General features: G+C 41.7%; 2 protein-coding genes across 2 annotated transcripts; both read right to left on the bottom strand.

The window, feature by feature from the left end:
- Positions 1 to 1,133: 1,133 nt before the first annotated feature.
- Positions 1,134 to 2,157, bottom strand: LOC122730547 (fibrinogen alpha chain-like). The gene has a single exon (XM_043969699.1). The coding sequence runs from the start codon at positions 2,148 to 2,150 to the stop codon at positions 1,350 to 1,352; it is 801 nt and encodes a 266-aa protein (XP_043825634.1). The 5' UTR covers positions 2,151 to 2,157; the 3' UTR covers positions 1,134 to 1,349.
- Positions 2,158 to 2,161: 4 nt separating this feature from the next.
- Positions 2,162 to 12,485, bottom strand: LOC122730546 (fibrinogen alpha chain-like). The gene is made up of 5 exons (XM_043969698.1): positions 12,332 to 12,485; positions 8,439 to 8,561; positions 6,898 to 7,081; positions 4,684 to 4,829; positions 2,162 to 3,686 (listed from the first exon to the last, which is right to left on the bottom strand). The coding sequence occupies exons 1-5, from the start codon at positions 12,383 to 12,385 to the stop codon at positions 2,445 to 2,447; spliced, it is 1,749 nt and encodes a 582-aa protein (XP_043825633.1). The 5' UTR covers positions 12,386 to 12,485; the 3' UTR covers positions 2,162 to 2,444.
- Positions 12,486 to 13,870: the final 1,385 nt, after the last annotated feature.

Genomic DNA, 13,870 nt, shown 5'->3' on the forward strand with positions numbered 1-13,870 from the left:
GAATTCTCGTGACAACCCTAGGAGGTAGGTGCTATTATCATTCCTTATTTTACAAAGGAGAGTAAAGTTAAAAGGCCTGGAAAGACTTGTATGAACGTTGTGCACAGAGACAGCAATATTGTTTGATGAAGAATTGTAAAAGACTTAACTATACTCAATACTACAATGATCCCAAGACAATCCCAAGGAACTATTGATGAAACATACTATCCACCTCGAAAGAAAGAACTGATATTGATGGAACACAGACTGAAGCATGCTATTTTTCACTTTCTTTCATTTTTTTTCTTTTATTCAGGTTTTCTTGTACAAAATGACTAGTATGGTGGTGTTTTGCATAATCAGACATGCATATCCTATATCTGATTGCTTGCTGCCTCAGGGAGGGAGGGAGGGAAGGAAGGAGGGATAAAAATTGGAACCCAAAACTATGAATAAAAATGTTTGTTACTTTAATAAAAAAAAAAAAGAAAGTAAAGGTTAGTGACATATCTAGGGCCACACAGCTAAGTGTGTGTCTGTGGTAGATTCAAACTCATGTTTTCCAGACTCCTTATCCAATTCACTATTCATTGTGTCACTTATCTGCCTATCAGTGAAATAAGAAGTCCAGTCCCCATCCCTAATATTTAAAAGTGTCTCCTAATATACATTCAACCCTGCTCTCTTTTCCCCCTAACAGCTGCCTGCTTTGCTCACTCCTTGTCCAAGATTTGGGAGGGAGGGAAAGGTTGATCAAACAGTAGACCTTTTGTACCACAGATCAAAGTAATGGATAGCCTGAAGCCTTAAAGTCAGGGACACCAAGTTCCAATCTTGCCCCAGACACTTACTAGCTCTGTGATCCTGGGTAAGTCACTTAACCTCCCTCAGTCTCAGTTTCTTCATATGTAGAATGTGGATAATAATAGCACATACCTCCCTGGACTGTTGTAAAGATAAAATTTGTAAAGTGCTTTGTCAATATTAAAATGCTATGTAAATGTTGGCTATCATCATGCTCCCTTCTAACTCTTTCTACAAGAGATCACCAACGTTGGTCCTGGGTGCGAGTGAGGAGTGAGGGAAGGAATCGGTTTGTAGCTTTGCTTAAACACACTTAGGATTAATTTTACAAAAGAAACTCAAAGTTATTTGAGAGATGAAACAATTCTAGAACTTTATTTTTAGAAATACAAATATATCTCAGTTGCATATAGCTACAGTACAAAGGGAAATCAAGTAGCACCTGGGAGTTGTCGGGACTCAGAAAGACCCATTCCCCCTAACTCCTCCTTCCATCTGGCGTCTTCTTTTTCAGCTCCACAACACAAAGCAACAGACCAACAGAACCCTCTTTCCCCACCCCCTTATTCTGGCCACTGGGTTTCTAGAGGCCTGATCTTCATGCGAACAGTCCTGAGGGAGTAGTCAGGACCTCGGAAAGGGATCCAGACCACTCCATTCTCAATCTCATAAGGACTGTTGTCTCTTGGGTCATAAGGCCCTCCAGGATAGTAGATACCATTTAGATTTGCTCCCTGACAGTTGTTGTACCACCAGCCACCTCCATACATTTCAGCACAGTTCTCCTCCCACTGGTCATTGTCCCTATCAAAGGTGCTGAATTTCATGTTGGCGTGAGACGTGTACTCAGTCCCTTCCTCCACAGAACCTTCGATCAGTGCATCCCCAGCACTTCCCTCATAGGAGGAAATCCGCAGGATGTACCCTTCTGCCTCCGAGCCAACATGGATGTTATATTCAGCATATGCGTCATTTCCCTCCCAGTCCTCCAGTTCTACTCGGAGGACAGACTCCCTCTGAGTGAGCAAGTGGAGGTATTCGTTACCTAGCCAGAATTCTCCTTCCCCTTTGCCATTGACCTTGCCGAAACCTCTCTTGTAGTCTTGCCATGTCCGGTTAAAATTCAATGATCCATCACTTCTCTGCTGGATCAAAAGCCATCCTCCCAAACTGGTCTCATGGTCACAGTAAACAGAAACAAACTTACTGGATTCTGCTGGCTTGATACTGAAAAGACCACTTGGGGCACCTGAAGGGTGTATTTGCAGGACATCATCACAGTCTAAAAAGAAAATTTGAGCTGGTTGGCAGAAGTTATGCTCAGTATATACAGTGGGTAAGAACCTATGCAAAAAAAAGGACATTACACATAGGGTTTTCCTCAGAGAAAAACCAGAGCTTTATTTGAATATCATGGTAAGTAGTATGCAACCAGCAGAGATGATATTTAAAGATCACTTATTATTATAGTTTTGTAGCTTTTTCCCCTTATTAACCTACCTGTTCTAAATGTCAACTGAGACATATGCAACAGACTAATCAGTGAAATGGGAGGGGGGTATGAGAAGGGGCACTCACCACTGTGCATTCTGAATGCTAGATGTATCTGACTATGCTAGCATTGAAAGTATTTAATAGGGCTAGCTCAAAATTGGGTTTCAGAAGAATTTGTGGATACCTCGGGCAGTGCGGGTTCTACCATGACTTCTTTTGCTACTACGGACTTGGATGAATGAGATTTTCTCTCTTTGGGCATCCCCATCAGCTTCATCCGCCATTTTCATGCTCTTGCTTCCTTGGCTCAAAGTCTTGCTACTGGATACAACTGTTTTTCGACTGCTCGATTCACTTTGAGTGGAAAATTCAGGTTCCCCAAAGTTAAATAGGCTCCAGTCATCAGTGTCTCCATCACCACGATGTAATCCTGTGACCTTAGTGCTAGATCCATGGGATGTCGCTGAGGCAAAGCTCGAATCCCCTCGATGGCTTGCACTTTGGGATCTGGTCCCAGTTGATCCAATACCAAAGAAATCAGCTCGATCAGGATGTAGGCGGCGGAATTCGTCCAGGCTCCCTATGCCAGTGAAAGAAAATGAACTTCCATCGGGGTGCCCAAAATCAAAATCAGGCATATCACCGCAATCAGCACCATCCTCTGAGTTGACCACTTCTTTGGTCACTTCCTCTCTGCCATCAGGATCCATGGTGGTCTTCCTGAACATTTTGGAACATGCACGGTGTTTGGTGGTGGTGGTGGTCCCAGATGTGTCCTTTTCTCTGCTCAGTACAAATGCTTTATCTCCTTCAGAAATTTGTTTGCTGATCTGAAGACCTCCACCTTTACTTAAGCTCCCACCACTGGCTGTCTCTTCATGTCTGCTCCAATCCATATTACCCCGATCTGTTTTTGCAGAGCTAGAGCCCCCATGCCCTGAACGGTCAGGTCTGAAGGGCTCAGTTCCAGAGTTCTCTAGGTGCCGTGATCCAGTGCTTCCAAGATTCTGGGTTCCAGAATTCCCAGTCCCAAAACTTTCAGGTCTGGAGGTTATAGGTCTGGTGCTTCCAGGCTCCAAGCCTGTACCAGAAGGTGAGGAACCTCCTGGGTAATTATTGCTGTTTGGGTTTTCCAACGTTATCACCATCTGTTTCATCTCTATTAATGATTTCCACTCTGAGGAAGCTTCCTGAAGCATGTTTTTGTACTTCACAGGAATCAGATCACTTGCAGGATGTATTTTCAAGGAGGGCAAATACTGGATCTCTCTGTTGGGGTATAAGTCGACGGCTGCCACCCTCTCAAGTTGCTTCTGTTCCTCTTCATAGTTCTTTGTGTTGAGCTCACGTGCTAAAGACCTACTGCATGACCCTTGGCAAGATCGGATCTTGATGTCAATGTCCACCTAGAGAGAAGGATAAAGGGAAGAATAAAGATAGAAGGTGAGGGTTCTGAGCCATGACAGCCGAGGCCCTGATGCTTCAATTGTTTTCATGCGACTTCATTGACATGCCAGCCAATACTCTCCATTTTCCATCTAACGGAGGATCTAGGAAAAGCTAGGGTTAAGGTGGAATCACAAAAAGAGGTCAACATTTCCATCTAGTAGAGAATTCTTTTTTTTTTCTAGTGTGGCAATTGGGGTTAAGTGGGTCTAAGCCCAGGGTCACACAGCTAGTAAGTCTTAAGTGTCTGAAGCCATATTTGAACTCAGGTACTCCTGACTCCAGGACCGGTGCTCTAACCACTGCACCACCTAGCTGCCCCGTAGAGAATTCTTAATAGAGTTTTATGGCAATATGACAAAATGAAAGAAAAAAGGTCAGCACATGGAGGCAGAAGCACCTGAGTTCAAATTTTACCTCTGTCACTGTTTGACCTTGGGCAAATCATTAAGCTACCTAGGCCTCAGCAGCCTCATCTATAAAGTGAGGGGTTAGATTAGGCAATTTCTTGAGTCCTTTGAGTTCAAAATATTATGATCCTGTGCTTATTTAGAGTCAAAAACCCTCAGTTCATATCCTGATCCTCTCTCTGTTACCACCCATGTAGCCTAGAGGAAGTCACTTAACTTCTCTGAGTCTATTTCCTCATTTGTAAAATGAGGAAGCAGGAATTAGAGGACCTATCAAAATCCTATGGCCCCATGGCCTCTTAGGGAGCCAGAGCTTGTCAGCAGCCCCCCTCAAGACTATCCCGGAAGACAGTATGAATTGGGGTCTAGCTTAGTTACTCTGACTAGAGACTGGGACTCTATGTAAGTTAACAGGAAGCAACGATCAAGGGATGTCTCCTAAAAGTGAACTGTTGGAGGAAGATTTCAGAGAATAGAAGATGGTTGCTCCTCATTCTTCCATACCTGATATTCCAAAACAGGGGAATGAGGCTCACAAGCCACCTACCTCAAGTCGCTTCATCTCTATTTGCTGATTACGGATGCTGTTCTGCAGAGAGATAATTTTTTGTACTTGTTCCATTACTTGGCGCTTCAGTGTTTCAATTCTTCTCCTTAGATCTTCTGTCACTTGACCAAATGCATTATCATTATCTGAAATAGGAAACACAAGTAATAAGGCAACTGCCGAGTGACTTGCTTAGAATTGTTGCTGTTGTTTGTCCTTTGTTCTCGAAGGGGACCATGACATCGGGGTGATATCACGACTGCCCTGAATTGAATAGTCAGAGTCAAAAGGATATGCTTCTACATTTAAAAATTAAATGGTCCCTAGATATTTAATTGAAATCTGTCATGTATACTTCACTTATAGAATTATACCAATTGGTCATATGACTTTTGGGACGGAACATGGTTGAACTTCCACTGGAATTCTCCTCCTATTTCTGATTATGGTATGGAGGTAACCCAGGGTACTCAATGGCTTCCTGGGGGAGCTCTAGATTTGCCAGGTTCTATTTACCAAGCTAGGAAGTCTAGGCCAGATGATAGATTGTAATCTGAGGACAAACCTTGCTAAATTTGGAGAGGAACGTCTGCCATGTTAGCCATAGGACCCAAAAACTTTAAAAGGTCATATATTAAACCATTCCTTCTCTACACAACTCAAAGCTACCACTGAGTGACCTGGATGCATTATGTATGAGTGTTCCAGGCAAGATGAAATTACTAGTCTTACCAGAAGAAAAATCAGTTTCTACATGTATTTTAAATGGTAATTACAAAAAGACAAGAGGCATCATGGTGTAGTGGATAGGGGAATGTCCTCAGAATCCAAATGGCCCAGATTTAAATTCTACCTAGTTATAAATAACTCGGTGGTGGTGGTGGTGGTGGTGGTGGTGGTGTTTGTCCTTCCTTCTCCAAGAGGACCATAACATCAGGGTGATGTCATGACTTGCAGTGAATTGGATTTAAGTGAGAGAAGGCTATGCAAGGTCACCAACCTTACTCTCTTCTTCAGAGCCATCTGGGTCCAGTAATAAGATATACATCAGGATAACTGAAGATGGCATCGGATGTTTAAGATAATCGGGGTTGTGACTTGGTGCTACAGTGGATAAAGCACTGGGCCTGCAGTCAAGAAGACCTGAGTTCAAATCTAGCCTGAGACACTTCCAAGCTCTGTGTCCCTGAGCAAATCATTTAACCTTTCTCTACTTTAGTTTCCTCAACTATGAAATGAGGATAATAATTGCATTCCCAAGATTGTTGTGAAGATAAAATGAGATAATTTTTGTAAAGTATTTAGTTTAGTGACTAGCATACAATAGGTGCTTAATAAATGATTATTCCTTCTTCTAATGTATATTATTTGTGTGATACTGGGTATATTATTTATTATTTTTTATTTAATTTTTTAGTGAGGCAATGGGGGTTAAGTGACTTGCCCAGGGTCACACAGCTAGCGTCAAGTGTCTGAGGCTGGATTTGAACTCAGGTACTCCTGAATCCAGGGCCAGTGCTTTATCCACTGTACCACCTAGCTGCCCCCTGGGTATATTATTTAAATTCTTGGTATCTATCTCCCAACAATTCTCTAAGACTCTAATCTGACCAATCAATCGTGGGAAGCTGATCAGATGCTGACCAATCAATCATTGGAAGGGGTTTCCTCACCCGTAGTTGCTAACATCAATGAAATCTCAGATTTGATTTTAAAAAAAGGAGAGAGCATTTTTTTTTAGTATAATCCAGTGGGAAGATCATATACCTAAATTATAATCCTCACTCCAACATGTGACTTGCAATATCACCCACAAGGAAATTCCAACTATGGATGTGCCTCAGTTTCTCTGTAGGATAAAGGTAGCAGCAGCAAATCCCACTTTATATGACAGAAATAGTGTTGGGGGAGTGGGTACATGAGATAGTATCTATCAATACACCAAGTTTTTGGCTTTTTTAAAGAATAAATGGAATGTAGAAATCTAAGGTACTATCTTCTGTATGGAAAGTATTCGTGGGGGCAACTAGGTGGTACAGTGGATAAAGCCCTCGACTTGGATTCAGGAGGACCTGAGTTCAAATCCAGCCTCAGACACTTGACACTTACTATCTGTGTGACCCTGGGCAAGTCACTTAACCCTTATTGCCCTGCCCCTCCCCAAAGTATTCATTGCTACCAAATCGAAATATAATCTAAGTATCAAATACTCACTATAGTCGTTGGCCGCGTTCACTCTTAGAACCTCCATGATGTTCCTGGTCACTGAGCTAGAATCTTTGTTGCTCTTTTGAGAATCAAACAACAAGTTTCTGATCTTGGTGATTCTGTTAGTGAAATCTTCATTGGTCTCATCGATCAGCCCCTTCATCCTGCAGCCAGAAGGGCATTTATATGTCTAAAAAGGGGACAGAGGGAACAGAATAATTTTAAAGAATTATTTGGTGCTAAAGAAAGCAGCATGTTGAGGATGATAAATAGGAAAATTTCCCAAACTACAGTTAGTGGAGATAGAATGAAAATCTTTATATGTTTTGTATTGTTATACATTCCCCCTTCAGGAGCCATGCTACCCATTGCTTCTCTCCCCCACCCACCTGGCATTTTCTTGGCTTAGAAGTAGTTCACAGCACTGGTTTTGCGCTTGGAAACACTGAAAGGGGATATATACAACTAAAAGAAAAGGCCCAGGGTCCCGTCATCTTTGAGCCCAACAATAATATCGAGGTCCTCTATATCATCTAGTTAAGGTGTTCTTAACGCCTTTTTGTGTCATGGACTCTTTGGGCAATCTAGTAAAATCTATGGACCCCTTCTCAGAATAATGATTTTAAATACATGAAGTAAGAGAGATAGGATGACAAAGGAAATCAATTATGCTGAAACACAGTTATTAAAACATTTTGAAAAAACAAGTCCACAGACTCCAGGTTAAGAATTTCTCATCTAAAACCCATCTGCGTCCTTTCTAGGGAATGCCTAGAATTTAGGTATCAAGTATTTGCTCTAGGGCAGCTCCAGTTCAGTTGAAACCAAAATGCCTTTGGCTAGTGAGCCCACTAGTTAGCATGCCACAGGTAGATAAGTAGATATTACCGTGGTGAGGGAAGTCTTAGGACCCTTTGGGCTTGTCTCCTTTCCATCTGGCTATTTCTAACTCATAACCACTAATTAGTTGATTGTAACAAATTTGCTAAGGTATAAGCATTTCAAAACCTTGTCTTAGTGAGCTCTAGGTGGTGCTTTTGCCCTCTCCCTTGTCTTGCCCTGGTCATTGAAGTCCTCTGTGGCTTCATTACGGTTCAGGGGTGACTGTGGCCTCTTTGGGGTTTTGGGGGTTTTTTGTTGTTTTTTTTTTTTAGTGAGGCAATTGGGGTTAAGTGACTTGCCCAGGGTCACACAGCTAGTACATGTTGAGTGTCTGAGGTCGGATTTGAATTCAGGTCCTCCTGAATCCAGGGCCGGTGCTCTATCCACTGCGCCACCTAGCTGCCCCAACCGTGGCCTCTTAAAGACTGGACCAGCAGGGTCCAAACTCCCTAACGTTCTATCGCGCTGGAAGGAGCCCGATGGGGTCTATTAATAAACTGTGATTTTGCCATTCAAGGCCTGGCCTAAGATTGGGGAGGATCATCACTAGATTGGCCACAGGAGGAGGAATCTTTTTTAGCCATAGCAATTGTAGGAGGCCAGATGACAAGATGTGGAGGGGGTTACAGTCTTTTTCAGCAGTCTTTGAAGAAGGACTGCCTTACCCAATCTTCATCAGAACAAAAGGGCCAGTCAGATTCTTTGCAGGAGGATGAGACACGTTCCACAACTCTGGGGCCCCGAACGCCTCCTCCTTCAGCTATGAAGCTTCCTTCATCTTTAGTTGCCTGGAGAGAATCAAAAGGCAAAGGAAAGAAACATCAGAGTGAACTTGCAAATGAGAAAAAGTTGTCATCATTCTGGAAACAGCTCCTTTATTTAGGGTCTGGGAGCTGGTGCAGTGCAGTGTAAAAAGCACTGGAGCTGGACTTGGGAAGAGTTCAAATTCTCTCCCATGGGCTTCCCAGCTGTGTGATCCTGAACAAGTAACAACTTCTGTCTGCCTCACTTTCCTCATCTCTAAAGTGGAGATAATAGTCACAGACTTCCCGAAGTTGTTGGGAGAACAAAATAAGATAATATTTGTAAAGTGCTTTGAAAATCTCAAAGCATAACATAAATGCTAGTTATTGTTATTTTAAATAGCAGTAAAATGCTTGGAATGGTGACAAATTCAGCTGGACTTTTCCATGTGCATTAATAATTAGGGATAGGGTGTGACCTTGGTTGCTTGATACTTGGGGAAAATGGGGAGAATGGAGTTCCCACCCTTCATGACTATGGGAGGTATAGAGTTGGTGCCAGAGCTTTGGAGAGGAGAGATAGCCTTCATTCCTACTTTGAGACAACTTGAATGCATCCATACTCTCTGGTGGAATGACTTAAGACAGAGAGAGACCGGCTTTAGAAGGCAGAAGGGTAAGCTTGCAACCTCATGTTTTCCACCTTATTTGAGAGCTAGGTTACAGAAGTGCCCTAGGGATAGTCTGGTATCTCAAGCCCTTTTCAACCCTCTGCCAAAGTCACCCTCTAGTCAGAAATGAGGTCTAGGTACCAGCAGCCTCATTAATCTATAGTGCCACTTAGCTCCTAGACAGCAGGTTAAACATCCTTCACTTTGGACAGATCGATCTCTTCACTTTCCTATAATACCATGCTTATACTTAACTTCCAAGTATTTGTTCAAGTCCCTTACACACACACACACACACACAGAACAGCCCTTTCTACTGACTCATACAAATCATATCCATCCTTCAAATCCCACTTCTTCTACAAAATCTCCTCTTCTGACCAAACCACATTGACAAAGGCATTTATAAAGAGCTGTAAAGTTTACCAGTCACTTTACATACATCATCTCATTTGAAGTTCAATACATTGGGAGGTAAGTGCTAAAAGTATTATCTTTATTTTACAGATGAAGAAACTGAGACTCGAAAAGGTCAGATGACTTACTCATAGTCACAAGGCTAGTAAGCTTTAGAGATTAATTTATAGCTTGGTCTGTCACATGTCAGAGGCATAGATGTGATTATCATGACATTCAGATTCCAAAATCATCTTTTGACATTTCTGTTCATTTAAGCTTTTCTGTTTTAGAGTGGTGAAAGCTGAACAAAAGGCTAGCTAGTCCATGAGGCTTTATTTTGGATGACTTGATTCTAAATGCAGATCCCCAAACAGTATCTATGATCCCATATTCAAAACATGATAGGAAAAATTCTCACATGGTGATTTTTCATTGAAAAGTAACAGCTATGGGGGCAGCTAGATGGCACAGTGGTAAAGCACCGGCCCTGGATTCAGGAGTACCTGAGTTCAAATCTGGCCTCAGACACTTAACACTTACTAGCTGTGTGACCCTGGGCAAGTCACTTAACCCCAATTGCCTCACTAAAAAAAAAAAAAAAGAAAGAAAAGAAAAGTAACAGCTAAGTGCACAGCATCACCATTTCTAAGACTATCAGGTTTTTGATCATTTTGTTGAAAATGTCTTAATATACCCAAAAGATAGACGTTCTTATAACTGATGGCAACTCCCTAGAGCTTGTTATGGGATACAAGCCATTATGAATTTGTGCATGTGTGTGTTGTATACAATAGTAACAGAGAAGCAATTAAAAAACGTTCATCAAATTGAAGTAACCCAAAGCCAAATCTTGATTATCTGTAGTAATGAGGGACTGCCTAAAAAAAAGAGAATGATTGAAATCTATATATCACCCAAAGCCTCATATTTATAACATTTTAAAAAGTTTTTAAATGCCTTAAAAAAATCAGGCATTCCCAAGATATCATCATGTCAAAGAACCCTCCCTCCTGGGGGAAGATTTGGAAGTTGGGGGTGGGGGTGGGGGTGGGGGGATTGGTAGAGAAAAAGAGAGAAAGAGTGAGACAGCAAGAGCGAAAGAGAGTAATAGCTTAGGAAGACTGACTAATAATTGAGAGCATATTCAATATTCAGTTCCCGTAGTCTCCCACTTCTCCACTGATCAAAGTCTAATTTTAACTAATAATTTCAAGTCTATCCACTACTCTATCTTTTGCTAGAGTAGCAAAACCTGACGGGTTCATCTCCCTCTGATCTCCCTGTTCTTCCTCCAGAGTTGGTGTTTCCAAACACTGAAACGGAAGCGGTGAATTTGTCTAACACAGAAAGACACGAGGAACCAGACTTTGGATAAATGAGAGGCAGGTGCTTCATCAATAAACACATAGTACTCCCTTTTTAAAGAAACTTTGGAAACATTGTCACATGAAGATTTTCTGCATTTAGACGATTTTTTGGAGAAAAGGGTTAACAATTTTTAGAAAGTATAGTCAATTCATAAGACTATAATTACTTCTGAAACACCATTATCTACCTTACCAACTCCCCATGCTCCTGATTAAATAATAATTCATATTTATCTGGCACTTTGATGTGTGCAAAGCTCTACCCTCACTACAAGCCAGTAGTATTAGCATTATTACCCTCATTTTTATGGATGAGAAGTAGCAATTTGTGGTGGATAGATAGAGAGCCAGGAAGAGCTGATTCAAGTCCTTTGTGAGCTTGGGCATTGACCTTCCAGAGCTCTAGGTGAATCTCTAAAGCTATAAATTATGGGGAAGATACAGACCTAATTTGATAGAGGAGGCTGATTTGCAAGGGAATCTCCCAGAGTTACCATACATCTAGTCTCTTCCTTTTAGAGATGAGGAGAGAGAGTCAGAGAAATTAAGTAAACTTGCCCCATGTCATATAACTGGAAAGTTTATATCAGGTCTTAACCTAGACCTCTCTTGATTCTAAGTCACATCCTCAAAGTCTATAGTTTCTTTCTACAATACATACATACACACACACACACACACACACACACACACACACACGCACATTTTTTTTTTCCTGGGCAGGACAATGAGGGTTAAATGACTTGCCCAGGGTCACACAGCTAGTAAGTGTTAAGTGTCTGAGACTGGATTTGAGCTCAGGTCCTCCTGAATCAAGGGCCGGTGCTTTATCCACTGCGCCACCTAGCTGCCCCCCAATACATATATTTTTTAAGATTACTTATTTCCCTTAAAAGGGGCAATGAAAAATTTCTACAAAAAAACATTTCTTGTCAAAGTAACAAAAGGCAGGAAGTTAAACATTACAGACTGAGAAAGACAATATTCTTAACTATAATTACTGAATCTAAACATTATGGTGTGCAAAACTTGGTTATTCAGGAGCAACTGAGAGCCTTCCCTCCAGTACCCCTCCCACTCCTACCCATCCCTTGTGAATCTTTCCGGTCCTTTCTCTAGTTTTTTTGTTTTGGTTTTTGGTTCAGGTATATTCCAGGCTTATCTAGGGAACCGTATTATAGCCGATCCAATTGTTCCCAGCCATGAAAAACCAAGTTTCTAACTGGCCAGAAGCAGGAACATTTATGAAGCTGATAAAATGGTCATGATTTCAGGTTTACAGGCCAGTCTCAGGACTGCCGATCCCTAATGAATGTCTTTGTGGGATAAACTGAAAGAGGATAGGAATAAAGGAGCAAATAAATCAAGAGAACCATACCCAGGTAGTGCCCACTACACACAGGACCAGGCAGAAGATCCTCCCTGGGAGCATCTTCTTAGGGGCAGGAATGAATGGCAAAGGACTTCTGGTGGAATGATGGCTTTCACTGCTTTCTTCTTCCCATTTAAGTCCCTCCAGAGGTTTGGGTTAATGTTTAACTGTCTTGTTTACAGGGTCAAGAAACAACCTGAATCCCCTTCCTTTTTTGTCAGCTTGGTACCCCAGAAGCAGTTGCTTAACTCCTGCGAGCTTGTTTGCTTCCGATAAGTTGTTGCAATGGTGACATTCACTTCTCAGGCCAATACTGGGGGTGGTGGGGGTGGTGGGATGGTATGGGAAGAGCACACATTCCTGGAACAGGGTGAATTGAAAGCTACCCAGAAGTTGATTTTGTAAAAAACAAATGGAAAAGGGAAGAAAATGCTCACGCTTTTTCATCTGGAGCATTAGAACTAAGACTACCAGTGTCTCGATAGCACAACAAAGTCAAATGGATGTTTAACAACTGCCCCATAAATTTAGTTAGTATAAACCCCTGCCATGAGGCCTGAATTATCCAGCTGAGTGAACTGCATTTCAAGAATTCTGCAAACTTTTGCCAAATCTCTGCTTTGCCATTGGTTTTGTTGACTAAGCCAGAACATTTTTGGTGACCAAAGAAGAGATCTCATAGGAGAGGAAAACGGTGCTCTCTTTAGAGCTGGAAGACCCGGGTTTGGTCACTTATTAGATACACAAATTTTGTTCAATTTCTTTGCATCTCTGGGTCTCAGCTTACTTGTCTGTAAATATGATAACACTTGTCCTATCTACCTGGTTGGGGTCGTTATGTGGATCAAATGAGATGACGATTGTAAAGTATTATATAAATGCTTATTATTATGACAACTTCAATCCTTCAGAAGATTCGTGATCTCATTGATATCAACTTTTCTTCCATTAGTGCAGATTTTAATCTATTCACATCTTTTTATCTTGTGTGATTCTTGTCCATGTTACAGAGAACTAGGTGGTGCCGTGGACAGAATACCGGGCCTAGAGTCAGGAAGACCTAAATTCAAATTTGGCCTAAGATATTTCCTAGTTGTGTGACTCCGGGAAAGTCATTTAGCTCTGTCTGCTCCATTTCCTCAACTGGAAAACGTAGATAATAACCTGTTTAATCCTGTCCAGGAGTTGTTGTGAAGATCAGCTGAGATAATATTTGTAAAATGCTTACCACAGTGCCTGGCACATAGTAGGTACTTAAGAATTTTTTTTCTTTTCCCTCCTTCCCATAATAATGCTTATTGACTGATTCAATCCTGACTCAGGTGTTCTGCCCTATTCCCATCTGCTTTTTGCTTAAGCCTTGACCTGTTTGAGCAAGGCCTCCTGGATTTTGTAGATTGTCCTGCATACTTCATTCTCTCACCTCATCAAACGCACAGAGAGTGAGTTCTTGAGCACAGGTCAGATGCCAGGGAGCATAAATACCATGTCAGGGCCAGAAGTTCTTATATCTCTTGACAAGGGCTGTGGCCAGTCAGGCATGGG

The sequence above is a fragment of the Dromiciops gliroides genome, chromosome 6 (assembly GCF_019393635.1).
Source record: "Dromiciops gliroides isolate mDroGli1 chromosome 6, mDroGli1.pri, whole genome shotgun sequence".
NCBI classification, from domain to species: Eukaryota; Metazoa; Chordata; class Mammalia; order Microbiotheria; family Microbiotheriidae; genus Dromiciops; species Dromiciops gliroides.